General features: G+C 59.7%; 1 protein-coding gene across 5 annotated transcripts in view; it reads left to right on the plus strand.

Moving 5' to 3' along the window:
* The window catches only part of MPP2 (MAGUK p55 scaffold protein 2), a 45661-nt gene extending 18419 nt beyond the window's left edge, over window positions 1-27242 (plus strand). For 2 of the 5 annotated variants that reach the window (XM_054014624.1, XM_054014623.1), the window contains exons 2-12: window positions 2760-2878; window positions 5278-5430; window positions 6662-6811; window positions 8175-8402; window positions 15666-15797; window positions 16419-16524; window positions 16867-16935; window positions 17089-17250; window positions 19010-19212; window positions 19758-19886; window positions 21453-27242. In XM_054014624.1, coding sequence (XP_053870599.1) covers window positions 2760-2878; window positions 5278-5430; window positions 6662-6811; window positions 8175-8402; window positions 15666-15797; window positions 16419-16524; window positions 16867-16935; window positions 17089-17250; window positions 19010-19212; window positions 19758-19886; window positions 21453-21629 — 1628 coding nt within the window. In that variant the 3' untranslated portion in view covers window positions 21630-27242. Of the gene's footprint in view, window positions 1-2759; window positions 2879-5056; window positions 5093-5277; window positions 5431-6661; window positions 6812-8174; window positions 8403-15665; window positions 15798-16418; window positions 16525-16866; window positions 16936-17088; window positions 17251-19009; window positions 19213-19757; window positions 19887-21452 lie in introns of those variants that run through there. The other 3 variants (XM_054014625.1, XM_054014628.1, XM_054014626.1) reach the window with 3 other exon arrangements.
* The last annotated feature ends 559 nt before the right edge of the window (window positions 27243-27801 follow it).

The raw sequence follows: 27801 nt of genomic DNA on the forward strand, positions 1-27801 counted from the left end.
TAAACAGACTCCAGCCTGGTTGCTCGCCCCCGCCCCCCAACCACGCTCGACTGCTGCGCTTAGTGGCCCGGAGCCAAATCTCCGCATCGTTTCACTTATTAATGAGCTTGGTGGATGGGGCATTCGGGGACAGATGCTCGTCACTTGCTGCCTCGGTGGCTTGTTTGTGTTTTGGGCACACATCTTTTAGGGGGGAGGGGGATCCGTTCCTGAGCAGTCGAGGTGCCTTGCGAGGCGTTTTCCAGTGAGCCGGCTGGTCCAGGCTGCGGTCCTACCGGTGACCCAAATCCAGGGTTTCTCCCATAACACCCCCCACTCCAACCCCTGAGCGGGATCCGCCTGAACCCTGGATTCCCCACCTCACCCCATAAAGGGATCTACCAAATCTGGGCTGTCTCCTCAGAACTCCCCCAACCCCTAATGGGATCCCCCCAAATCCAGGATTGCCCCTCACCCTGCCCCTCACCCCACCCGCTCACTTGTACCCCTCCTAGGTTCTGCCCAAGCCTCATATTTCTTTTCCCTACAACCTTCTGAGCCACTGATTTTCCACCCCCCCCGCCCTTCACAAAAAAGTTGCTATAAATATTCCAGTGTGTTTAATATTTAACTCCCCCGAAGGAGATCATTGCTGGGCAGAGTCCAGGTGGATTGTTGGGGCTGCTCCTCCCGCAGCGGGGCTATTGCTTGGGGCGGGGAGCTCACCCCGGGAGGGTGGGTGATGTGTGCTTGAAGTCAAGGGGGTGTACTGCCCTGATCCATCAGGGGCGGCGCAGCTTCCTACGTTACCCTATCCCTGGCATCCAGGCTCCTCCCAATCTTCAGTATATTTACCCTCCTCACATCCCTGTGAGCAAGGGCAGTGCAGTGCCGTGATCCCCGGGTCACGGATGGAGAACCGAGGCCCAGTCAGACCGAGGGGACATCTATGCTGTCATTAGACGCTGTGGCTGGCTCGTGCCAGCTGACCCGGGCTCGCGGGGGCCAGGGTAAGGGGCTGTTCGGCTTGGAGATTGCTCGGGCTGCAGTCTGAGCCCGAACACCTACATTGCAATCAAACAGTCCCTTAGCCTGAGCCCTGCAAGCCTGCGTCGGCTGGCATGGGCTAGCGGCGGGGGAGTAATTGCCCTGTAGACGCACCCTAGGTGACCTTCCCAAGGTCACGCAGGGAGTTTGTGTCAGAGCCAGCGCCTTAACCATTGGGCCATCCTTCCCCTCACTTTGCTCCCCCATTGGTGGAGATGGGCCTCACTCGAACCCCCCAGATCTGAACTATGGGGTCCAGGCCAAACTTTCTGCTCCAATCTGAGACCAACTCTCTTTTCCCACCTGCCCCTTTAAGAGCCCTGGAGCCAGTGCCGATACCCTTAAAGGGACGGGATCCTGGGGGTGGCGGCATCTGTTCCTCGATTAGGGTCACTTCTCAGCGACCCGGGAGCGAGCCGGGCACGTGGGACAGGGCAGGAGGCCAGCTGAGTTGCAGATGGCAGAGCCTGCGGCTTGCTCGCCCTCCCCATCCGGAGTCTCCACCCTAGCCCATTTCTACAGCCACATCCGTCTCCTGCCCTCCAGGGTGGTGCTGGGAAATTCTCGGTTGTTTGTTTCTTTAAGGGGAAAATGCACCTTTTCCTGCCGTTACCAGTCGGGGTGGTGGTGGGAGAGTGGGGGATCTCATGGCTGCCTGAGTGATCAGCCATTTGCGTACAGAGAGGGGGCAGGGCAGGGGGCAGTGGTGATGAAGTGGCTAATAGCCAGACTCAAATCGGCCCCGTTTTAGGGGGTTAGGGAGTGGCCTTTCTCCCAGGGGTCCCCAAGCAGGATGATTTTACTCTGACCGATCTCGGGGTCACGCTGATTGCCAGGTTTGGGGTCAGGAAGGAATTTTCCCCCTGGGCTGATTGGCTGGGACCTTGGAGTTTTTTGCCTTCAGCTCGGGGCGGGGGTCACTTGCTAGGTTCATCTGGGCGTCTCTCACCTAGTCAATTCCCTGTGGTTGTAGGGGACTCGGGCTCTGGTGGCCCCATTCTCTGCCTGGGGCTCACAACAGTTTAGTCTGCCGAGCGCTGGCTAAAGTGGAACTAAAGTCATTGGGCTCAGGGCATCTTTCTGGGTGACAATGGCCTGGACTTTACAGGAGCTCAGACAAGATGACCTAATGATCCTTTCTGGCCTGAAACGACATACTCCTCATTGGCCCGAGGGTGTCTCAGAAGGACAGGGACCCTGGGGGGACGGGGGCGGGGCTGTCACTGAGACCTCTGCATCCCTCATCCGTTTGCCAGCGCCCCGAGCAGCTCATTCCGGGCAGCTACGTGGCTGATTCTTCTCTAAAGATGGTCGCAGCTTGGGAGGGAGTGTGCCAGGCTGTGGGTGGGTGAATCCTGCTGGTAGGGTCTGGGTCAACTCTATGCCCTGGCAGAGGCAGGGGTAGGGGAGGATCCATCCGTAATCTCGTCCTCAGGGAGGGAGTCTGTGGGCCGGGGGAAGATCAGACCCTGGGGGGTTTATGTGATGGGATCGGGTCAGGGGCAGCATAGGTCACCCGTCCGTTTGAGCGCTGGTTACAGCCCCGAGGCCGAGCACGCCGGCTGGCGGCAAAGGCCTCGCTTGCATCTGCGTTGCCTTGTAGCCGTGCTTGACATCCGCCCATGTGGCTTTTTCTTCTCCTCCTCCCTCCGTCTCTGCCCCTCTTCCTTGCGCTGGGATTCTCTTGCTTTCACCCTGCCCGCTTCTCCCCCACCCCCCCTTTCTTCCCCCAGCCATGCAGCAGGTGCTGGACAACCTGAGCGACCTGCCCAACTCCACCGGGGCGGCCGACCTGGATCTCATCTTCCTCCGCGGCATCATGGAGAGTCCAATAGTAAGATCCTTGGCTAAGGTACAGTCGCATGGGGTGGCCGGGGAAGGGGCAGCGGCTGAGTTTGAACCTGCTTTTCCGGATCGAGTGCAGCATCCCCTGTCCCCATCTTCCTGCCGCAGGCGCCTCTGGTACAAAGTCGTCCCTGGTGTTCCCTGCCTGGCACCCCCATTTCCGTGGCTGGGCTAGCTGCTACCAGGGCAGGCTCTTCTGGGTGTGGCTGGGAATGTGGGAGCAGCTGATGTCTGGCCTGGCCCCAGCTCTAGTTTTACTGCCCCCGCACTGGTATAGACGGTCACCACCTTCTGTGTCCTTGGGCTGCAGCTGGGCTCCCCCAGGTCCCTTGCCCAATCTCAAAGTGCACAGGTCTGGAGCCGGGGGTCATGAGCGTGGGTGTGTGTGCAAGGCGTGTGTGCACGTGTGGCGTGTCAGCGTACGAGTTGATTGGGTGGGGGTGACGTGTGTGTAACTGGGAGGAGGTGGGTGGGAGACTCTGGGAGTAGGTGTGTGTGTGTGTGTGTGTGTCTGTGTGCCGACTGGTTACACTTTGGTGCATGCTAGTTACATGGGTGGGTGGGTGTGCGCTCATGCCTGCCTGTACGTTGGCTCCTCTGTGTGTGTGTGTGTGTGTATGTGTGTATGCACATGGGTGCCCGCCTGTATGCTGGCTCCAGCCTGTGTGTTGTGCACACGCCTGTGTGCTGGCTCCAGTGTGTGGGTGTGAGTCTGTGTGTGACAATATTATTTTTAGTACCCGTCTGTGCATCGCTCCCCTGGGTGCCCAGGCAGCAACCTCCCACCCTGCCAGCCCCCGTCACTGGCACCGGCAGAGCGGGAGAGGACAGGCACCAATTCAAGCAGGCTAAAGATGGGCTGGATTGCTAGGCTGCTCCCGGGCTTGGGCTGCCAGGGTCCCCCTGGGGGCTGGATGCCGAGCCTGGCAGGGGGCTGGCGATGCAGTGCCGGAGGCACACGCCCAGGGAGCTGGGGGCACTCAGGAGAGGGAGATTTCTGCTCCCTAGAACCCCCCCCCCCCCGAACTCTTCTCTCACCACTCCTCTGCCCAGACCACCCCCTGCCTCTCCCGGAGGGCTAGTGTCTGGAGGAGGTGTGTGTGCCTGCCTGGATGCTGGCTTGTGTGTGTGTGTGTGCACACCTGCTCTCTGTGTGTGTGTCCCCGCATGTGCCTGCTTGGATGCTGGCTTGTGTGTGTGTGTGCGCATGCATATCGGCACTCTGTGTGTGTGTGTGTCCGCGTGTGCCTGCCTGGATGCTGGCTTGAGTGTGTGTGTGTGTGTATGCATATCGGCACTGTGTGTGTGTGTGTGTGTGTGTGTGCACGTGCGCATACCAGCACTCTGTGTGTGTGTGTGTGTGTGTGCGCGCATACCAGCACTCTGTGTGTGTGTGTGTGTGTGTGTGTGCATACCAGCACTCTGTGTGTGTGTGTGTGCATACCAGCACTCTGTGTGTGTGTGTGCGTGCATACTAGCACTCTGTGTGTGTGTGTGTGTGTGCATACCAGCACTGTGTGTGTGTGCATGCATACCAGCACTCTGTGTGTGTGTGTGTGCGCGCATACGAGCACTCTGTGTGTGTGTGTGTGTGTGTGTGCATACCAGCACTCTGTGTGTGTGTGCATGCATACCAGCACTCTGTGTGTGAGTGTGTGTGCGCATACCAGCACTGTGTGTGTGTGCGTGCATACCAGCACTCTGTGTGTGTGTGTGTGTGTGTGCATACCAGCACTGTGTGTGTGTGCATGCATACCAGCACTCTCTCTGTGTGTGTGCATACCAGCACTCTGTGTGTGTGTGCATGCATACCAGCACTCTGTGTGTGTGTGTGTGTGCATACCAGCACTCTGTGTGCGTGCGTGCATACCAGCACTCTGTGTGCGTGTGTGTGTGTGTGCATACCAGCACTGTGTGTGTGTGCATGCATACCAGCACTCTGTGTGTGTGTGTATGTGTGTGTGTGTGCATACCCAGCACTATAGGGCGAACAAGGAATACGGGGGGGGGGGGGGGGGGTGCATGCAAGATACCAGGAGACCTGATCAACTGCTGTGACAGCTGGTGTGGCCGCGTGGCCGAGTCTCTGCGGATTCCCGCCCCCCCCCTTTGCATTTTGCTGGGCTGGGTGGGGCTGGCCTCGCAGACGGGCACGTACCGCGCAGCTTGACGGGCCCCTTGCCCCCCGCCATCCTGTTGTTGCCTGGGAGCAGATGCTGGGGTATTAAGCACCATGTGATCGGACATCTGTGTCACAGGGCGGGGCGGGGGGCCTGGTTTGGCCTCACAAACCCCCCCGTCTCTTCCTTTCCGCGCAGGGCTCGGCGTCTGGGGCTCGCCAGCCGGGGGCTCCAGGCGGACGAGGTTAATGGGGGTTTGTTTGTGCTCTCTCATCCCCCGCTGCAGGCTCACGAGCGCCTGGAGGAGACCAAGCTGGAGGCCGTGAGGGACAATAACGTGGAGCTGGTGCAGGAGATCCTGCAGGACATCGCCCACGTCGCCGGGAGCAACAGCGCGGCCGCCGAGCTGGCAGGCATCCTGCAGGAGCCCCACTTCCAGGTGCCGCCGCGGGGCGCTGGGCGGGGCTGTGCATTCCCCTCTGGCTGCGTGTGTGGGGCAGAGGGTCTGGCTGGGATCTGGGGGGTGGGGGGACTGGCCAGGGTCATGCCCCTCTGGCTGTGTGTGTGGGGCAGGGGGTCTGGCTGGGACCTGGGGGGTGGGGAGGGTTGGCCAGGGTAACACCCCTCTGGCTGCGCGTGTGTGGCAGGGGGTCCGGCTGGGATCTGCAGGGCGGAGGGGATGCTGGCCAGGGTAACACCCCTCTGGCTGCGCGTGTGTGGCAAGGGGTCCGACTGGGATCTGCAGGGCGGAGGGGATGCTGGCCAGGGTCACGCCCCTCTGGGTGCGTGTGTGTGGCAGGGGTCCGGCTGGGATCTGGGGGGCGGGAGGCTGGTCAGGGTCACGCCCCTCTGGCTGTGTACGGGGTGGGAGGGCTCTAGCTGGGATTTGGGTCATGCCACAGTCCAGACGATGTTGCTTTCAATGCTTTATCCTCTGGAAGGTGGTAGCGTGACGGGACCTGCTCCTGGGATCAGGGGCCAATTGGGCAAATAGCTCCCCAGAACCAGCCCCCGCCCCTGCCCTTGGGAGCTCCCGGTCTGGGCTTTAGACACTAGGTCGCAGTTGGATACACCGAGAAGGTGGGGCGCGAACAGCACAGACAGTGGGAGCAAAGCAGCCACAGGGTGGATATGGGATCTGGCAGGGAGCTGGTTTTGGCCTCATTAGCTAGAGTTTGGCTGAGATCTGGTACAGATCTGGCCTGTGCCATGCGGCCTAGGATCTGGTCATGATCTAGGCTCGTGTGCTGTATTGGCTGGGATCTGGTCTGAGCCACACAGGCTTGGATCCGGCTGGGATCTGGTCTGTACATGCAGGCTGGGATCTGGCTGGGATCTGGTCTCTGCCACACAGGCTGGGATCTGGCTGGGATCTGGTCTGTGCCACACAGGCTGGGATCTGGCTGGGCTCTGGTCTGTGCCACACAGGCTGGGATCTGGCTGGGATCTCATCTGTGCCATGCAGGCTGGGATCTGGTCTGTGCCATGCAGGCTTGGAGCTGGCTGGGATCTGGTCTGTGCCACACAGGCTGGGATCTGGTCCATGCCGCGTGGGCTGGGATCCGGGGGAGATCCAGTCTGTTTCCTGTCTGCGCTCTGTGTGCAGTGGACAAAGCCCCTCCTCCCATGCTAACATCCCTCCCTTTTCCCCCCTCACGCTGGGGTCTCAGTCTCTCCTGGAAACCCACGACTCGGTGGCCTCCAAGAGCTACGAGACGCCCCCACCCAGCCCCCTCCTGGACCCCATGTTCAACAACCAGCCGGTGCCGCCGGATGCCGTGCGCATGGTGGGGATCCGCAAGACGGCCGCAGAGCACCTGGTGAGCCTGGGGGTGGGGGTGGCTGGGGTGGGGGCTCCTGTCAGCCAGCCGGGTGCCCACGGGGAGCCTGGCAGGGGCGTGAACGTCCCACAGGAAGGATGGTTCTGAGCATTACCAGCTCTCTAGTAACACAGGCTGCTCAGTGCAGGCCTGGCCCCCTTCCCCACAGCTCTGTCTGCACAGCAGGCTGGGAAGACCCCTCCGGGGTCAAGCCGCAGCCCCTTCCCCCACAGCGCCGGCTGCCATCCAGGCCTCCCTCCCCCCCCCAGCAGGGCATCAGTGCCGCTCTATTAATCGGTCTGTCCCACGCTTGGCGAGGCGCCGGAGCTCAGCATCGCCGCAGAGAGGGGAAGGGGAGGGTGTGTGGGGGGGAGGAGGCTGCGGGGATGGGTGTGTGTGTGGAAGAAGGGGTGTGTTTGTGTATGGGAAACGGGGGGGGGTGTAGAGATGGGAGTGTTGGGGAGGAGGTGTGCGAGGATGGGGGTGTGTATGGGGAGAGGGATTGTGTGGGGACAGAGGTGTTGGGGGGCTGTGTGTGTGAGGGGAGGAGATGTGAGGATAGGGGTGTGTGGGGATGGGGTGTGTGAATGTGAGGGGAGGAGATGTGGGGGGATGGGTGTGTGAGTGTGTGAGTGTGAGGGGAGGAGGTGTGAGGATAGGGGTGTGTGGGGATGGGGTGTGTGAATGTGAGGGGAGGAGATGTGGGGGGATGGGTGTGTGAGTGTGAGGGGAGGAGGTGTGAGGATAGGGGTGTGTGGGGATGGGGTGTGTGAGTGTGAGGGGAGGAGGTGTGTGGGGGGGCTAAGTCTGAGGGGAGGAGATGTGAGGATAGGGGTGTGTGGGGATGGGGTGTGTGAGTGTGAGGGGAGGAAGTGTGTGGGGGGGCTAAGTCTGAGGGGAGGAGATGTGAGGATAGGGGTGTGTGGGGATGGAAGGTCCCTTCCCAGAGTCTCCACCATCACACAGAGTCCTTGCCTACCCTAGGGCCTGGGGGGCCAGCCCCCTTCTGCCCCCAGCCTTGTCTGGCTATGGGGTAACAGATGAATGGGCTTATCCTCCACTCATCAACCCCACTCCCCCTCCCTCCCCGTCTAGCTCAGCCCTCTCTTCCCCTCCCTCTCTCTTCTTCTGTTTTCTCCTCCTCCCCTCCCTCTTCCTCACTCCCCTCTTCCCCTCGCCCTCTTTCACACCCTCCCGTCGGACACAGCTGGCTGGGGGGCTGGGCTGGGTGTCGCGGGGAGGCCATGGGGCAATGGGGTGCAGCGATGGGCCCAGCTGAGGCTCCAGGGCTCCCCATGATTCCCCGGGGGCCTGGCCATCGCAGGGCCAGGCTCTGAGGTGCGTGCCCCCCCTCCGCCCACAGGGCGTGACCTTCCGGGTGGAGCGGGGCGAGCTGGTGGTCGCCCGCATCCTGCACGGCGGCATGATTGACCAGCAGGGCCTGCTGCACGTGGGCGACGTCATCAAGGAGGTGAACGGCAAGGAGGTGGGCAACGACCCCAAGGTGCTGCAGGAGATGCTGAAGAACGCCACCGGCAGCGTGGTTCTCAAGATCCTACCCAGTTACCAGGAGCCTCCCCTGCCCCGGCAGGTAGGGCCCCCGCTCGGGTATATGGGGGTGTGATGTTCCCCAGGGTGCGATCTGGGCTGCCGAATAGTGGTTCTCCGAACTGCTTGGTGAGCAGCCACTCCTGGTCCGTGACCACACAGCCTCCAGCGTGTGACGCGCTCCCTGCTAACCAGTACAGAGTGCTATTAGCCAGCCACTCATGCATTACATTGCAGAACACCAGCAGCTTCCCAGCCCCAGACTTGCCCCGAGAAATGTGCGTTCTCCACTGCCCGGTCCGCTCGCTGTGCAGAACAAACTCACACAAAGTCCGTTGTTTCGTCAAAGGAAAGCGATATGCCCACATCTTGTTATCGTCCCCCAAAGACGCTGGTTTCGATAAAACAGTGAAACAAATCGATTAGCTATAGAAAGGAAGATTTTAAGTGATTGCAAGTCATGAGGCTTAAAAGTCAGAATCGGTTACAAAGCAAAATAAAAAGGGAACAATGCCATCTAACGTCTCAGCTTAGCAAGTGAAATGAGCTTAAAAGCAAAAGGGTTTTTCTCACCCAACGCTTACAGCAGTAGGCGCTGGCGGGACTCTGCCCAGCATAGTCCTTGATGGCATCAGCAGAGAGATGGTAAGAAGAAGAGTGAAGTCAGGTGTTTTCCTCCCTTTTCTATAATTCAATTTCATGTGCTAGAAACATCCTGGCTGAGTCACGGTGACATGCAGTCTGTTGTGGACGTGACGTTTGAACCGTCCCTATGATTGAATGTGAATTTCTTGTTTACCTCTTTCCCCCCCTCCCCCCGCGCTGGAGAATGGCTGCTTGAGTAGGTAATAGCGGGGGGCCAATGTGCCTTTGTCTCTGAAAAACTGGTCTGGGTCTGCTTTTCTTTAACTTGGAGCACGTCAGAGTAATGTTATACAGTAGAATCTTATAACTTTGCCTGCAGTGTTGATACACACTTTTTACCAGAACAATAATGTTCAGCGGATTATGAGTTTTCAAATGCTTTGTACAACATTTATCGTAGTCCTATGAAAGGGGTGAACATGGGGTTTATGCATTGTACCTCCTCTTTATACCACCCTTCGGGTATATGAGCACTGCACCCCCTCTTTATACCACCCCTGGGTACATGGGGCATATGCATGGCACCCCCTGTTTATAACTCCTCCTCGTGTGCCTGAGAAACATGTGCTGCTGCACCTCATTATAAATCTCCATGTGCCTACCCTTCTCTGGTCCTCCTCCCGACCCCGGTCTGCCCCCAGCCGGGGAGCGTTCCACGAGAAGGCCAGCAGGGAATTTGTGTGGGGACGCCTTGGGCAGGGAACTGGAAGAATTTAATAAGCAGCTGTCAGCTCAAATGTGCTCAGTGGCTTAATAGAGCTGGACCAAGTTTGGCCCTGGCGCCGGCCTCTCCTGCCTTCCCCGGCTGCAGGGGCCTCTGGATAAACCCAGGGGAGGGGCCAACAGCCGGCTGGATTCTCCTTGGGGTGGGGGCTGGGCTGTCTTTCAGGGAATGGGGGGGCTCGGTGACACCCCAGTGACAGCTCAGGGCCCGGTGTTCTGGCCTGTCTGAGCCAAAACTTCCCATCACCTGCTCCCTCCGGCCCAGGCCTCTCGGGTGCCGTGGGCTTGGGTCTGCTCTGGGAGGTGGGGTGGATAGGTGTGCAGGGGTGTGATTGCTAGTGTGTTTGGGGTGTGCTCCCCCTGGCACGTGTGTTTGCCGGTTGGCTCACAAGTCTAGGTACACGCTGGCTATGTGACCTGGGACAGCCCCTCCCCTACTCTGTGCCTCAGTTTCACCATGTGTAACAGGGAGATGACGATACATATGCAGGGGTGTGTGTGTGGTATATAGATAGGCCTGTGTGTGTAGTATAGATGTGGGCCTGTGTGTGTGCATGTGTGTAGTACATATGCAGGTGCGTGTGTGTGTATCTGTGTATATATAGGCGGCCATGTGTGCAGCTGTGTGGTATATATGTGGGCTCTGTGTGTGTGTGTCTGTTTGTTATACGCAGGCCTGTGTGTGTAGCTGTGTAGTATATATGAAGGTGTGTATGTGAGTGTAATATGCAGGCCTTTATGTGGTTGTGTGTGCAGCTGTGTAGTATATATGAAGGCACACGTGTGTGTGTGTGTGTGTGTGTGTGTGTGTGTGTACTATGCAGGCCTGTATGTGGTTTTGAGTGTAGCTGTGGAGTATATATGAAAGTGTGTGTGTGTTTCCTTGCTGGTTGTTGTTGTCCCCTCTGTCTGTACTGGATTTGGTGGCAGATAATCCCATCAGTGGCGGGTGTGTGTGTGTTTACCTCTCTAATCCCCAGCTCTCCTCACACGCCCCAGGAGAATTCCTTGTCCCCGCAGCTCCGATCACCCCTCCCTTCCTGGCCATGCTCCTGCCAAGGTGGGCTGTGGACTCTGCCCATGTGACAGCCACAGGGCCCGGGGGGGTTGGCTGGTGCTGGGATCAAACCCCACGGAAGACAGTGAGAACCACTGACCCAGACCAGCTAACACCTGTTCAAACTACAGCTGCCTTCACTGCGCACTAGGGCCCTGTCTACACTCCAGGCTTCTGCCGGCATAGCTATGTCGCTCAGAGGTGGGAAGAGGTGTGATCCCTGACCGGTACCGCCGTGCTGGCAGAAAGCCCTAGTGTAGACAAAACTCAGAGAGCTCTCCGCAGTTCAGAGAGGTGAACGGAAGAACTCCTCCCATCAGCGTGGGCTAGGGGGCTACGTCGGCGTAGGCTCTGTCGTGTAGACAGTACCAGTATAGCTGCATCCACACCAGGAGTGCTTTGCTGGGAGCGTACACCGGGAGTCCCAGACTCTGCTAGTGTAGACCTAGACTAGGATTTTAAGAGGTGTTGGCGAAGGCATATTAGCAAGCCACCCCTTTTTCCAGTGTGGACAAGCTCTTGGGCTTCACCATGACCAGCCAAGATGAGTTTTAAACCCCTCTCTGCCCTAGCGGCTAAGGTTCGATTTAACAATTAACACCTTTGAGCTCCCAGAGGTGCTAACCCCCTGTTTTCTCCGAATGGGCCGGGCTGCTGGCTCTGGGAGGTGCTGGGGACGCTGCAGGGACTGGGGTCGTGATAAAAGCTCAGACAGACAGACGGGAAGTTAGTGGGCGGGCAGGTGCGTGAAGAGAAAGAGGGCACTTCGGATGGGCTGATACGGCTGTTGCTGGCTGGGAGCTGGGGGAAAAGGGATGGATGATCATCCCCTTTGTGGAATGAAAGAGGATTATCTCTCAGCAATAAATCTTAAAAGGGATGTCCAATAAATAGAAACAGGGCGGGAGGTGCATGAAACATAGCCGGGCAGGGGCTTGTGGCTGGCAGCCAGTTGTGGAGCTGAGACAAAGTTCTCTGCCGCACCAGGATGAGCATTTGTTGGCACCGAGGTGCCCATTGAATACCAGATGTGTTTTTGGGCTGCACACACGACTCAAAAATATTATTTCTCTGACAGCTGCATTTAGGGATCCCAGCTGAGATCAGGGCCTCGCTGTGCTGGGCAGCAGTATTGCCAGCTGCAATATTTGGTGTTTTTTTTCTCAAAGCTCCAGCTCCTGGAGTCAGGGGATTATGTGAGGATCTTGGCTGGCCCCTCCTGCCGCCCGGTTGGCTGCAGCCACGCTGCTATCTCCAGCCCACGAGCTCGCTCAATGCCAGCATGGGGATGTCTGCCCAAGTTGGAAATGACACTCCGGCTGCAGGGTAGACGTCCCCTGAGAGAGCCAGCGGGCTGGGTGGGAAAGGTGTGGCCCTGGTCGGCCCTGATTCACGCCTGCTGCGATCCTGTGGGCTTTGCACTGGGCCAACTCCAGCCCCAGTGTCAGGAACTGCAGCCAGCTCTGCTCCGTGACCCCGGCTCTGCACCCAGCCCGGGGCTGCCCCGGGAACCATGTGGCATATGTCTGGGCAGGGCTGGGCCCAACGTGTCACTGAAAGGGTTCCAGAGGCGCTGAGCGCCCCCCCCCCCGCTCCCATTGCACAGGCTGCATGGCCTCGCCTGGGTGGTGGCCGCAGGAAGTGCTATCCAGGTGGGGGAAACTGAGGCACATGCGTGTGTGTGAGTGAGACTTGCTCAGAGTCACACCAGGAGTCGATGGCAGGCCTGGGAATAGAGCCCAGCTGTTATCGGCACAGCAGGGGAGGAATTTAAGGGGTTGCTGAGGAAGGCATGGTGGTGGACAATACATTTAAGGGGTGGGCAGAGCAGGCGGGCAGGGGGTTGAATTTGGGGTTGGCTGGGGTAGGCACAGTGTGTGAGGGGGAGAGATTTAGGGGGATCAGGGCCTGTTCCTCCAGGCAGCTCATCTTCCCTTCTAGCCTGTATCCAAGCCATTGTCCCAGCACTGCCTGCCCCACCCCACTCCAGCCTGCTCTCCTGGGCCCCTGCCAGCCGATGCCTGGCAGGAACGGAGCTGGGGTGGAGGGCCTGAGGGCAGAGCTGCACGATGCAGACAGGAGCACACGTCACCTGCCTTTGACTCTCTGGACACGTTTCTCTCCCCCTGCCCCTGGCTGAGGACAAAGGGGGGCCTGTCAGCCGGCCCTGGCATCTGCTCCGTCAGCGTCATACGTTGCGGGGCCTGGGCACCGGAAGGCACCTGGCAGCGAGGGGCGAGCAGGAGATGGACTGAGCTCCGGCCCCCGTATCTCCATTTGCTATTTGGAGCTTGTCTCGGCTTGTTACCTCACAGCGGGGAGCAGGGCAGAGTCCTCCCCCATCTTCCCCAGCCCCCCCCCCGTTCTAGCGGGGCCCCCCCAGCCACCCCCTCCAGCCCTGCTCCAGGCGGGGCCCGCCCAGCCACCCCCTCCACCCGTACTCCCAATGGGACTCCCCCAGTCCCCCTCCACATCTCCCTGTGGGGGCCCTCCACCCCTACTCCCAATGGGACTCCCCCAGTCTCCCTTCACATTTGATCCCTGTGGGCCCCCCCTTCACCCCTGATCCTGGAGGGGCTCCCCAGCCCCCCCTTAACCCCTGATCCAGGTGGGGCCCCCCAGCCACCCCCTCCACTCCTACTCCCGATGGGGCTCCCCCGGTCCCCCTTCACATTTGCTCCCCGTGGGGGCCCCCCCTCGGTCCCTGCTCCCGGCAGGGCAAGCTCAGGCATCAGTTACACTTGGCTTTCGCCCGTCCAAGGTTTTCTTTGCAGCCATTACAGCTAGACTGAGACAGGGCCGCCCAGAGGGGGAGGCAAGTGGGGCAATTTGCCCTAGGCCCCGCAGGGGCCCCCACGAGAGTTTTTCGGGGCCCCTGGAGCGGGGTCCTTCACTCACTCTGGGGGCCCCGGAAAACTCTCGCGGGGCCTGGGCCCCCAGAGCTGCTTCTGCTCCGGGTCTTTGGCGGCAGTTTGGCGGCGGGGGGTCCTTCCACTCCGGGACCTGCTGCTGAAGGGTTCGGCAGCAATTCGGCGACGGGGGCCCCCTGCCGCCAAAGACCCCAGGCCCCCTGAATCCTCTGGGCGGCCCTGGACTGAGACTCTTTGTTATCAATAGCTGAGCGTCTGGGGAGCGATGGAGGGGCCTGGCTGGGCCCGCACATGGGGAGTTGACGGAGGCTTTACCCTGAGGTCTGTCCTAGGTATCTAGATGGACACTGTGGGCCCAAGGCGTTACTGTAACCCAGTCACTGCCCAACATCAAACAGCGTCAGACTCGGACAGGGTTTGGTGTACCAAGACGTCAGCCGGCCAGTCCCAGGGCAAACCCCCGCTGGAAACCCTGGGCCCCCTTTAGCAAAGGTGCAGAAAAGAAGTATTTGAAGAGTAAGGCTTGAAGTCAGGCTTTCATTGTGACACCCTCCAGCGTTCCCTCGAGCTGGGGAGTCTACCCCAGGTCCGACAGTCTCCTGGATGGTGTTCAAGGTGGTGATTAGCGTCCCGTGCGGGGCCAACAGGAGAAGTTGGTGGGGATGGGATGGATAAAATCCGCTCCCCTTTCTCAGATGACAAGCCAAGACAAACACAAAAGGAGAGAGGAACGCACAGCAAAGCTGGAAAATGCAGCTTCTCTCTGTGGGGTCAACTTCACTTGCAACCTCATGACTGGAGAAAAACAGGCCCGGCACGAGGCCTGGCCAGGTGCTACGAGGCCTGGCACGCTTGTAGCAATGTGGGACTGTTCAGGGCATTGCTTTTAATGGCGTCTTTCTGATCACAGCAGCGCAGTCTTGGCTGGCTAAGCCAATCTCTTATGAGAGAGGGAGCGGTGGGTGGACTATCTCACCCCCTCATTATTGGGTCCACCAATTAGGCCTCATATCCGACACCCCGATTTTGGTTCACTGATTTCTGGTCCTCGGCTCCTCTCGTGTACCAGGCATAACCGTGACCCCGTCGTTGAGTGAGAGCCGGAGGCTGTTTCGTCCGGTCTAAGTCGGTGTGTCTCTCCCAGCTCTGTTCCTTGGGCTGGGTCAGGGGTTCTCAAAGTTCATTGCACCGCGACCCCCTTCTGACAACCAAAATTACTCCAAGACCCCAGGAAGGGGGACTGAAGCCTGAGACCCCCGCTTTGGGGGGGCCCCGAAGTTTGAGGGCTTCAGCCATAGGCGCCAACTCCGTGGGTGCTGTGAGGCTCCACATCCACTGGCAGCCAAGCTCCCCCCGCCTTGCCTCCTTCTCCTCCCCCTCCCTCTCAGCGCTTCCTGCCCCCCCGCCGCCTAACAGCTGTTTGGCGGCGCTTAGGACTTTCCAGGAGGGAGGGGGAGGAGCAGGGAGGAGGCAGAGAAGAGGGAGGCCAGGGGCGGGAACTTGGGGGAAGGGGGTGGAGTGGGGGCAGGGCTGGGGTGGGAAAAGGCGGGGTGGGGAGGGGACTTTGGGTAAGGGGTGGAATGGGGGTGGTAAGGGAAGAGGTGGGGCTGGGGCGGGGCCAGGGGCGAGGGGGCGGGTCGAGCACCCACTAGGAAGATGGGAAGTCGGTGCCTATGGATTCAGCCCTGGCTGGTGGGTCTTGGATTTTGGCTTCAGCCCTGGGCCCCAGCAAGTTTAACAGCAGCCCTGGTGACCCCATTACAACAGGGCCCCGACCCACAGTCTGAGACCCGCTGGTCTCTGTCACGTGCTTTCCCTGGCTTTTCACAGCGGAGCTCACAAGCAGGGCCGGTTGTCACAGCCGCTCCCGGCTCCAACCCGTCCCAGGGAGTGGGGAAATGGATTTCCAGGTGCTCGGCACAGCCCAGCGGGGCCTGGATTTTCCAAAGAGCTCGGCCCCTCTGCTCTCCCTGCCTGGGGCTGACCCCCCCCCCCCCCGCTCTCCCCGTAGGTGTTTGTGAAGTCCCACTTTGACTACGACCCGGCCAGCGATAACCTCATCCCCTGCAAGGAGGCAGGGTTAAAATTCACGGCCGGGGACCTGCTGCAGATCGTCAACCAGGACGACCCCAACTGGTGGCAGGTGAGGACAGCCGGGTGGTCCCGAATCCCCCACCGCTTGGTGTGACCCAGGCCTGGGAACTGCCTTGCACCCTGGGATGGCTTGGATGGGAGGGACGGGTTACGGAGGTGGGGAGGGTCATGCCACATGGAACACCCCCCATCCCCAAGGCACAGAGGGGCTGACGAGGGGACCCCATGGTCATTGCTGGTTTGATCGAGGGATGGCGCTGAGGGTGGCCATGGAGCTCAACAGCAGCCGTATGGAGGGTGAGGGTTTGGGGATGGGGGCTGTGGGTGGGTGGGGCTCCCTGGAAGGGAGCTGTGGGTGGCCCCAGGGTGGGGGTGCTGTGGTGAGGGGGCTGTGGGTATCCTCAGGGTGGGGTGGGAGGGCTGTGATGATGAGGCTGTGGGTGGCCCCAGGGCGGGGGAGGGAGGCTGTGGTGATGGGGCTGTGGGTCGCCCCTGGAGGGGGTTGGAAATTGGGCTGTGGGTGGCCTAGGGCAGGGGTGCTCCAGAGGGTGGAGGCCCTGGTGGGCCCCCGGCGTGGGGCTCTGGGGGTGGGGGCCATAAAGGGCCCCCGTATGATGGGTGGTGGCTGTGGGGACCCTGGCTGGCTCACCATGCCCGGGTGCCGTTTCAGGCCTGCCATGTGGAGGGCGGCAGCGCCGGCCTCATCCCAAGCCAGCTGCTGGAGGAGAAGCGGAAGGCGTTTGTGAAGCGCGACCTCGAAGTCCCCCCCACATCCGGTAGGAGGCGCCCAGGGATGCCCCAGGCCAGCCCCAGTGCATGCAGAGCCCTGCTGCCCATCCCCAGAATGCTGCGGGGGTGCCCTGCTGCCCAAACCCTCCCTGTCCCCTACGGCAGGGCCCTGAGCCAGGCCAGCGCCCAGCCTGGTGCCCAGTGCCCGCAGGGGGGTGATGAGCCCCCACAAACCCTGGCTCCTTCCTAGGGGTTTGCAGTGGCACTGCCCTGACACCCCAAACCCGGGGAATATCTCCAGCCAGGCCAGCACCCCGATCCCTGCTGGGGTTGTCTGTGGCAGCATCTGCTTCCCGCCAGGCTGAACGAGTCCGTTCTGCTCTCCGCAGGTGCCCTGTGCGGCAGCATCAGCGGGAAGAAGAAGAAGAGGATGATGTACCTGACCACGAAAAATGCAGGTGAGGGCCCCAGGCTGCCCACGCCCTGGGCGGGCTTCCCCCTCCTCCTGCCTCCTAGTCCGGATCTTGCTCCGAATCCCAAAATTATCCTTCCCCCTTCCACTGCATGCTGCCCCGTCCCCCGACCGGTGCTGACTGTTTTCTCCTGCCCAGAGTTTGACCGGCACGAGCTGCTGATCTACGAGGAGGTGGCCCGCATGCCCCCGTTCCGCAGGAAAACCCTGGTGCTGATCGGGGCCCAGGGCGTCGGGCGGCGCAGCCTCAAGAACAAGCTCATCATGTCGGACCAGGCGCGCTACGGGACCACCATCCCGTGTGAGTAAAGACTGCCTCCCCCACCCCTGCCGGGAGCAGGGGAGGGGCGCTCTGCCCCCTGGAGCCAGTGCTAACCCCGACGCGCACCCTGACCTCTTTTCCCTAATCTGACCCCTGCTCCAGAGGGGGCTGGTGCTGAGTGTGATGCGTGGCCTGGCCTCATGTGACTTGCGCCCCTGGGTCCTCTTAGCGTGCCCTGCGGCCGGCCGGTGTGGGCATCCCTGCCCCACGCACGGCCGGCCCTTGGGGGACGCACTCGGAGGTTTGGAATGAAGGCGCCCGGAGCACCGGGCAGGGCAGCTGTCAGACCCTGGGGGCGAAAAGCCCCTGCCCCGTCCTTCAGCACAGGGTCTGGAGAGCCAGCCAGGCAGACTGACGCTGGCCCAGGGCCTGGCTAGGAGCCAGGACAGCGTGTCCTGCACGGCAAGGTTTTTCCAGCCCTCCAGGCTCATCGGAATTGGCTTGCCGCTGTGCCACTGCTTGAGGGTGTGATGGGCATGGGGGGGGGGGTCCTATGGAGAATCGCCTGGGACTGTAATTGACCGGGAGGTGAGGGCTCAGGTAGGCCTGTTTGTAATGGAGCAGCACCCCGTGGTGGGGAAAAGTCCACCCTGCACCTCATCTGCCTTCCATCTACATCCCTGGGCTCTGTGGCAGGAGGCTGTGTGAGGGTGAGATGTTTTTATTTAATATGGAGATATACCTATCTCATAGAGCTGGACGGGACCTTGAAAGGTCATTGAGTCCAGCCCTCTGCCTTCACTAGCAGGACCAAGTACCATCCCTGACAGATTATTGCCCTAGATTCCTAAATGACCACCTCAAGGATTGAACTCACAGCCCTGGGTTTAGCAGGCCAATGCGCAAACCACTGAGCTATCCCTCTGTAACTGAGCCAGTATGTGTGTGTGCTATATAAGGATGAAACCAGAGTCAGACCGAATCTGATCCCGAACACTGAACCGTAGAGAGATCTGGTTGGTTAATCACCCCCCCCACCCTGTCCTCCCAGCCCCCATGTGCCCATGGAACGGAGTCTCTGAGTCGGCCGGCTCTGGTGCCAGTCCCGGCCTGAACAAGGGAAGCAGGCCGTGCTGAGACTGCAAATGAGGCTGGCCGGGCCCGAGGGGGATCCAAGAAGCAGCCAGATACTCGGCAGGCTGCTGACCCGATCTCCAAACCCTCTGCCCGTTGTGTCACTGGGGGCGTGATACCTCCCCCGCCGCAGGCAGGCCCCATTGCCATGAATCCTCCACTTGTGGAACGTGGGGTGCATCTGCTGCCAGATGGGCTGCAGGCGACAAAGTCCCCCAAGAGGGGTGCAGTGGGACGGGCCGCTCCCCGTAAGCGCTTTGAAATCCAGCGAGCTGTCCCTGAGATCGCAAGGCAGGACTTGGCGGCTTCCGACCCTGAGACGCCGTTCAGCCAGGTGGCAGATCTGCCGTTTCCCAAAATTTGGGGGTGTTTGGGCTTGTGGTTCTGGCTCAGCCCAGTGTAGGGAGACGGAGCAGCCGCACAGCGAGGGCTGGGGACTGGTTCCCAAGTTTTGGATGATGATTTTGATTCAAGCTGATCCCCCGACTCGATCCCAGAGTTGGGGGGTGTCTGGAGCTGGGCTTCTGGTTCTGCCCATTACAGGGAGGTTCCCAGAGCGTGGCACTGGCTCTCTGGGTTCCCGGAGTTGGGAGGTGTTTGGGTCTGAGGGTTCGGTCCCCTCTCCGGTCGTTCTGTAACTCGCGCTTACTGTGCCCCTTGGCAGACACTTCGCGGAAGCCCAAGGACCAGGAGAGGATCGGCCAGGTCTACTGCTTCGTGTCGCGGGGGGAGATGGAGGCGGACATCAAGGCTGGCCGCTACCTGGAGCACGGGGAGTATGAGGGGAACCTCTACGGCACCAAGATCGACTCCATCCATGAGGTGGTGGAGTCCGGCAAGATGTGCATCCTGGATGTGAACCCGCAGGTTCGCGCTACGGGGACAGGCCCCGCTGGGAAGCTCCTAGTTATACTGGAGGGGAGGTTAGAGCTCGGGCTTGAAGCTCTGGAGAATGGCCACAGCTTGAGCAAAGACGAGGCAAGCTTCTCCTGTACCCACCCCAGCCACCTGCCCCAGCCCTGACTGGGAGGGGAGCGCAGTCTGGGGCCCACTGAGTACCCGGCCTCTCTGCTGAGCCTGGGCACACACTTAGTGTGAAGGGTCCCTGCCCTATAATGCAACTGACAAGACAAACGGTGGGAGGGGGAACTGAGGCACAGAGCAGGTCAGTGACAGATCCAGGGGTAGAACCCAGGTCTCCTGGTTCCCAGCCTAGTGCCTAACCATCGGGAAACACTGTCTCCCCGTGGCCATAGCTGGTAACAGTTATTGGTCGCTACTCGCCAGGGCTGGCTCTGAGCAGTGGGAAAAAGCTCTGGGTCCCATTCCCAGCCCCCCGGCTGTATGGTCCCCCTTCACACCTGTCCCCTGGTCCTAGGCCCACATTGACAGCCTGGCTCTGTGTTATCCAGGCCGTGAAAGTGCTGAGAACAGCCGAATTCGTCCCCTACGTGGTCTTCATCGAAGCCCCGGACTATGAGACGCTCCGAGCCATGAACAAGGCGGCACTGGAGAGCGGCGTGGCCACGAAGCAACTCACGGTGAGTCCATGCCAGCCCCACACGGTGCCACGAGAGCAGGGGGTCCAGTCCCCCTTCCCTCACGTGGTGCCATGAGACATTGGGGTCACAGGGCCTTCCCCGATTACCTGGCCCATGCCATGTCCTTGGCCAGGGGTGAAAATAACTTAAAGGACTTATCGGTATGCTGGAGTCCTGAGCAGGGGCGGGGCCTCAACCGGAAGGGGTGGGGCCTCAACCAGAAGAGGCGGGGCCTTTAAATCCCCAGGCCCTTTAAATCGAGATTTAAAGGGCCTGGGGCTCTGTCTGCGGTAGTGGTGGCTGGGAGCCCCGGGCTCTTTAAATCACTGCCGGAGCCCCATGGTAGCGGTAGATGTGGTGGTGGCTGGGAGCCCCGGGGCTCGGGCAGCGATTGAAAGGCTGCTGCCGGGACGGCTGTGTACCGGTTCTTGCCGGTTCGCCGGATCGGACTGGACCGGCTTACTTTCATCTCTGTCCTTGGCCCACATGACCCAGGATGGCTGAGCTGGGGCAGGCTCGGGTTCCACGGGGCGTGCCCAGGTATGCACATGGCTCTGTCCACAAGCACATGTGCGGCATGCACTGGGATCAGGGCGTGCTCCTCCCCGCTGGTGCTTCCTGGTGGCCTTCATTGCCCCTTTAGAGGCAGGTGCTCAGCGCTTCCCCTCCAGCGCCTCCCTGAACGTGGCCGCAGGTCGGACTCTCCATCCGGAGGGGTTGGCAGGGCGATCTCCTCGCCAAGTGCACGGTGCGGTCCGTTCCCAGAGCCACCCAGGAGAGCTGGGCTGTTACCCCCGCTCTGATGGCTGGCACGGCGGGTGGTCCCACGCAGCTCCTGCCGCTGGCCTCCAGGGAATGGCAGACTGGCCCCACCTGCTCCCACCAGCCAGGCTGCACTGACCCAGGCTGTGGCGAAGCAGGGGCGGGCTGGCGTGGGCAGCCCCTGGGGGAAGACAGAAGGAGGGCAGGGAGCCGTGGTTGGGATTCGCCAGCCCGTGCTGTGTGCAGTGCCACAGCATGGCACTAGAGGGCGCTGTGCTGCTCCAGCTGCCAATCATTACATTTCCCAGGGATGCTTTCTGCACATGGGCCCCATTGTGCCTGGCGCTGTCCCTGCCCCTAGAACCTTTCCTGGCTTATAATTCATCATATTCTGCCTCCCTCAGTCCCCCATCTGTCTTCAGCTGATTACAAGATCCGTCTTCACCTCCTGTCCCAAAGGGCTGAGTAGCATTTCTGGGGGACCGTTCAAAAGGCTGCCATGCCCCTCCCCACAGGTAGCTGCATCTCAGCTCTAGGATTTCTGTATAAAAGGCTGCCACGCTCCACCCCAGAGGTAGATGCCTCTTAGTGCTGGGATCCCTGTAGCGACCGCTTGCTGCGCTCCTCACCAAAGGTGGCTGCATCCCAGTGGTGGGTGAAGCGAGCTCTGCCTCATTTGCACCTCTGCAAAGCTCTTTCGGGACCCCGGGCTTCCTGGAGGCGTGTGCTCATTACCCAGCCTCCCCTGTGCCCAGAGCTCCGGGGCAAGGCTAACGGGCGGCATCCGGGCTTGTGTCTGGGCAGGAGGCGGATCTGAAGCGGACGGTGGATGAGAGCTGCCGCATCCAGCGTGGCTACGGGCACTACTTCGACCTCAGCCTGGTCAACGACAACCTGGAGTGGACATTCCAGCAGCTGCAGGAGGCCCTGGAGAGGCTGCGGGCAGAGCCCCAGTGGGTCCCCGTCAGCTGGGTTTACTAGGACGACATGCTGGGAGGGAAGGCCTCCCCACCCTGCCCCCACGCGGAGGGCACTGCCGACCCGCCTCCCCTCCGCCCTCCCTCCTGCACAAACCACGACGTCTCAAAACCAAGAAACCCGGATCCCCTGCCTGCGTCCCAGGCCTGTCTTCGGGGGAATGGGGGGCGGCGAGGCAGGGAACTGGGTGCTTGTTGAACGTCCCCTTCCCCCTCCCCCAGAGTTTTACCCAACTTTGCCAGAGTTAGAGAGTTTCTTGCGGGCATTCCTGAGGGGCACCCCCAGTGGAGGACCCTTCTCTGCCCTGGACACATGGCTGGGGGGCAGTGACCCCCCCATTTCCTCCCAGGAAGGGTTAGGGTGGCCATGGGGAGGGTTGAGAGAGCAGCCCAAGGCAGGGCAGTGCCCAGGATACCAAGCACAGCCACTTTAGTGCCCAGAGTGGGCACCGGGTCCCCCTTCAAGCCAGCCCCAGGGCTGTGCCTGGGGCCAGATCCCAGCAGCCAGCAGAGGGAGGTGGGCATGAGGAGGGCAGCGTGAAGCATGCCGCCGGAGGTGCACAGATCTGGGGATGGCAGCTGGCACCTCCCTCCATCCCTGCGCATTTCTCCCTTCCTCACCCAGCTGCCCGCTCCATGCCCAGGCTCCATCCGCCTTCCCAGTCCAGCCTGAGCTGAGAGGTGCCTGCCACCACCTCCAGCAGCTCCCTGCAAGACCCCTTTGCAGTCTGGAGGCAGCTCGGGGCATCTGTCCCCACTGGCCTAGGCCAGGGGAAATCTCGACAGGGACCAACCGGCTCAGGAACAGAGGCGTTCCTGGCCGGCTTTCTTCATCGTTCCCCACAAGGCCAGCGGGGTGGGGACGAGGGTGTGGGGGGGTTCGGAGCCCATCACCTCCCTGGGCTAGAGCATCAGATTCTCCCTTAACCCGTCTCTGGGGTTCGGGGCAGGAGGCATGTCCACTGATGGGCTCGGTGGGCTTCTTGGATAAACCTTGGAGGCTAACTCACTAATTCCCCACCGAGAATCCGCAGCTGCTCCCCAGCAAAGACTGATTTGTTATTTCGGGGCTGGCTGGCCGGGGGAAGAGGGGGGGAGAATTTCGGAGGAAACGACTGGCAAGTTTGGTGCCGCGGGAGATCAGGCCCATCCCAGGACCACCGGAGGACAATACAAAAATCAGCAGGGTTCCGATGCCCTACCTGAAAGAGACGAAGCCACCCCATGCCCTGCCTCACCTGCTCCCACCGAAAACCCGTGATGGATTCGTCCGGAGTGGGCCCCTGCTCTGGATGACCCAGAGCCCCGGGGCAGAAGCACAGAAGGAATCTTCTGGGGAGATCTGCACCAAGCAACACAGCTGTCTCACTGCCGACAATTCAGCTCACTTTACAGACCAAACCCCCGGCTCTGAGCCGGATGGATTATTCCCCCCTCCCAATCTGAACGTTTGCAAATGTCCCAGCGACGGTCCAAAATGCTGCCCTGTCTCTCCCCCCCACCCCAGACCTCGGTTTGCCCACCCCAACTTTTCACAGGGCTGTAGGCTCCACTTTTTGCCCCCCGCCCCAGCTTTGCAGGATAGAAACGATCACGTCTAACGTTCTATATACTAACGCAACTTTGCCCTGCTCGTGGAATTTTTCTGAACCGGTGCCCTGGAGACGCTCAGCCAAATGCAGGAGGAGGGGAGGCGGTAATCCTGAAAATGGGGGGCCAGCTGGCTCTGCGGTTTAGGGTCGGGTTTGTTGCTCAAAAACCATTCGAAAAAAGATCCGTAAAAATAGGAGGGGGGCAGCGGTTGTGTGTGGACAGCATACAGCCTGGTCTGCCTGCGTGGGTGTGAGAGCCGAGGCGGGAAGGACAGGTGCCTTCTGATCTGATCACCAGACGGGTTTGTTAGTAACCCGGCAAGGGGCGGGAGGTTCTTTATTTATTTTCTTGGTAATGACTTGCATATTTCTTTAGCCGAATCCACGCGCAGACTTAACTGACCCCATCAAATATTAAAGCTAGCTGGTCCTGCGCTCCTTTTCCTGACCTGCCCCAGGCGATTTGAGCCCCGGGCCTCAGTTTCCCCTTGCGATAATGGCGATGCTGTTGCCCTCCTTGGTCAAGTGCTTTGAGATCGACCGGTGCAAAGCGCTAGCTAACAGCTGGCCAGTACATCACCGCAGTCCCTGGGAACCTCACGGCATCGTTATTATTTCTGAAGCCGTAAGAGGCCTCAAGTGAGATCAGGGGCCTGTTGTGCAAGGTGCTGTATATGCACAGAGAGTTCCTGCCCTGAAGGGCTTCCACTCTCAATACACAAGTGGCAGGAGGGGAAACTGAGGCACAACGGGATGGGGAAGTGACTTGCCCAAGGTGACTGGGGGGGGGTAGAATCTCTGGGTACCTGGTCCAGTGAGCCATGCTGTCTCCTCTTGGCTTCAGTGGTGGCTGGGTCTTCTGACTCCCATCCACACGGCCCCTGCCCACAAGTCCTTCCCTCCGCTCTGGAGTGCAGGTTTCTGTGTCTCCGCAACTACCTCAGGCCTCAGCTGCAGCAGGGCAAAGGCCGAGCCCTGGCCTTGGCTCGGGCAGGTAAACGAAGAAGGGGCTGTTTGCAGTTGCTTTATTTGCTGAGTTTTTTATCGTAAGGCAAAACTCCAGCTCCTGTTTCTAACCAGCCTGGCTGCAGTGTGCCCCTGGCAAGCCAGACCCAGGGGAGTCCACGCACAGGCCCCATGGCCGCCCGTGGAGCTGGGATGCTTCCAGTTTTGGGTGCCTGACTTGGGATGCCTGGAGCCTGGTTTCCACGGGGGTGGAGCATTCACTGCTGTCAGTGTTAGTTCTGACCTCCCCTCCCCCCGATTTGTCCGTGGCCCCCCTTACTCCGGTGCCAGAGACCCCCCCCAGACTTACTGTATTTATCGCAAGTCAGGCACCCCAAATTTGGGGCCCCTTTGTAAAAATTTGGGCCTTAAGGTCTTGTTTCTCAAATGGCCGGAGTTCCCCTTTAAAAGCAGTTGTTCTTAGGGTCTCCCCGGCTGGCCGTCATGGTGGGGGGGGCAGAGGGAGCCAGGGCGAGACACCCATTGGGAAGGGGTGATACCCCCCCAATTCCAATGCAGACCTCCTTTGGGAGGGCGCTCTCCAAACTGTCCCTCCCCCGGCCCTTCCTGTACCCCCCTTTCTGTTCCCACCTCCATTGGGGGAGTGACCCCCAGGTCTCTTGCCAAGAACCCGGTCCACCGGGTGTATTTCCGTTGGAAGACAGTAGCAATAACACGGGGGAGAGGGTTTATGTCCCTTGTTTAAAAAAATGCCATCTGTGTAAAGAAGGGAAAACGCCAGGCTCTGAAATGGGAGCGTTTTGGTGGGGTTGTTTGTGGTTGGTTTTTAATGTTTTGCTTGAAGGCTTTACAGCCTGGCAGTTAGATTATCCAAAGAACTCATCACCCAGCAGAATCCTGGCATGCTGGGCAAGTTGGTTGATTTGGCCCCCGGGCCTGGGCCCACAAAGTTCTGGTTTGTTTGGGGTGAATCAGCGCGACTTTTTGCCCCAGGGACTGGTTTGCATCCGTAGGTGACTGTGGGGTTATATGAGAGAATGGGGCTGTGGGGGGTAAGTTTGTTTCCCTGTGTCTGTATGCAGGTGTGTGTGTGTGTGTCTGTCCCTGTGAGTTTGTGTCTCTGTGTCTGTACCCACGGGGGCGTGTTTGTGTATGTGTGTGTGTGTCTGTCAAACAGTTGCCAATTCTCACCATTTTATCACACGGTTTGTTTATTAGTCAAATCCCCAGCTCCCGGAGTCAGGTGATTCTATGAGACTCTTAGCTTTTTTTCAAGTAAGTGTCTATCCCTCATGTTTGTGGGGAAACACCACCTGAAAGGCTCCGACACCTTTTGGCAACTAAAAATGATTGGCTTTAAAGTCGTAAGTCGTGCGATTTTAAAAACAATCTCCTGATTTTTTGGGGGGGGGCTGGACTGATGATTTTTGAACAGTTGAGGTTGGTGACACTGAGGCCCTCTCCTCCCCCTCCGTGTGTGCGCATGCGTGAGTACGTGTGCATGCAAATGGGCACCAATGCGTGTGAATGTCGCTTCTGATGACAACTCACTCACGTGTTCATTTTACATTTGCTCTGCGGGGCTTAGCCAGGGACGGCAGCTAACAGTTTTTACCTTAACCCCTTTTCTATCCCAAGCTCTGTTTCCTACTGAAGGGTGGGAATAACTGGATTTAAAGACGATGTACCACTGGATGTGTCACTAAGCGAATTATCCTGCACTGTCCCCACCCCCAAGAGAAATGGACGTGTTCGATCTCTGATTTCCACCGGTCTCTCCTAGTCCGCTCCCGGCTCTGAGCGTCTGCATTAGACTCCTTGAAACACACGTGTTCATAATGATTCGATGTAACTACTGAGCAACCGCAAGGTGGAAAGTTTTTCCCCCCACCTTCTCTTTTGTTTTTGGTGAGTGGTGATAGTTCCCCTTCCCCTCCCTGGAACTGTCCGTGTCTTAGACTCGTGTTTGTTAGAGAGCTGAGCGGTGTGGTGTCCGGGTCGGGTCGGCGTTGCCGTGTGCGTGCGTGTTAGAAGCCGGCCAATTTGGATGGTTCGTGCTGTGTTTACAGCGTTGGAGCTGCCGTGCTTTATGGTGGACTCTCTGAGTCTGCGGGGATCCTGCCAGCCCTCTCTGCGGCCTGGTCCCCTCTGTGACCCTGACCCAAGGGGCGTGTGACGATTCTGGACCAGCGCTTGGCCAGGTTGTGCTGCGGGGGCAAGAGACCCCCCCACACACACTTCGCCAGGCAGCCTCTTTTTGCAGCAGGACCCACAACGCTCCCACCCAGCAGGTCAAAGGGCCCGATCCTGGGATCTGCGGGCGGGAGGCGCTTGCCCCTCCATGGGGTCGAGGGGGGCTGGCGAGAGGGGCTTAGCCTCTGGCAGCATTGGGTCCTGGAAGAGGGAGGGGTCATTGGTCTGAAATGCCCCTTCTGATGGGAGTGCCATGCCAAGATGGCTGGTTTGGTATGGGACGGGGGCGCCCAGTCCATAATGCATATGACATCAGGCCTGATTGCTCCCCCAAAAGGACCATTTTTAGGGCTATGGGGTAAGGGCAGGAGGGGAAGTTACACAGGTGCCCCCCCCCCCGAATGCTTCCAGCCCAGGCAGGCTGAGGGCCCTGGCTTGGGTGTAGATGCCCCTGTGAGAACATGTTTCTCTCCGGGGTGGGCATGGCCCCGTGGTGCTTTCTGCCAGGCTGTGCCTCGTGGACAGGCCGGGCGCCACTCGTTCCCTGTAGCCGTGGGCTGTGATGGGCTTGGCCAGCAATGGCGTTTTACACCAGGGGAGGAGCTGGCCCCTCATTTAAAATGTTAAGTCCCCACGGCCTCCCCTGTCTGTCTGTCCCTTCTCGTCTGATTGAGTGAACGACAGCGACTTTTTTGTACTGACTCTTTTCTATTCCGAGTTACTTTCTGAGCTGTGTTGTTCGACGCTCGGAGCCCTGATGGTGTACGTTTCTTTTACGGTCGTGTGAGCTGATCCAATGTACCTGCCAGTGAACGACTCCTTTTGTTACTTTTCAGTTACTTTTATTAAATTTAAAAAAACCCAAACCCCTCACGCATGATGGCTGTGTTGTTTTCATCTTGTCCTCCTTGGCACAGGCATTTCAGGGGCATCCTCCAAGGAAGCCAAGTGAGTGCCACTGTTGTAAAATTGGTGTGAGAGGAGACTTGGGCATTCTGTGCCTCGGTTTCCCCATCGGTGTTAATAATACGGGCTGATCTCCTGGGGAGGTGAGACTGGAAAGGGTTTGAATGAATATTCATGTCTGTAAAAGGCATGGAGATCTACAGTGGGAAGGCACCGGAGAGGGGCAGGTTGTTATTGTGCGGAGCCATTTGCTAGTGAGTACCTGATGAGTGTGCGTATGTGTGGAAGAGTGTGTGTTTGCCGCTGGGTGGAACTGAATGAATGGAGGGGAGGGGAGTGTGTGTGTGTGTGTGTGTGTGTGTGTGTGTGAGTCGTGCGCATGGGCTTGCTGTGTGTGCGAATCAGTAGGTGCGGAGCCAGGTGTGTGTGAACGTGGCCTTGGCTACACTAGGGCATTGGTCTCATGCCTGATGTTGACGCGTGTCAGACGCATGGAGGTGAGCAGGTGCCAAGAGCCAG

The sequence above is a fragment of the Malaclemys terrapin genome, chromosome 25, assembly GCF_027887155.1.
Source record: "Malaclemys terrapin pileata isolate rMalTer1 chromosome 25, rMalTer1.hap1, whole genome shotgun sequence".
In the NCBI taxonomy this organism is placed as follows: Eukaryota; Metazoa; Chordata; order Testudines; family Emydidae; genus Malaclemys; species Malaclemys terrapin.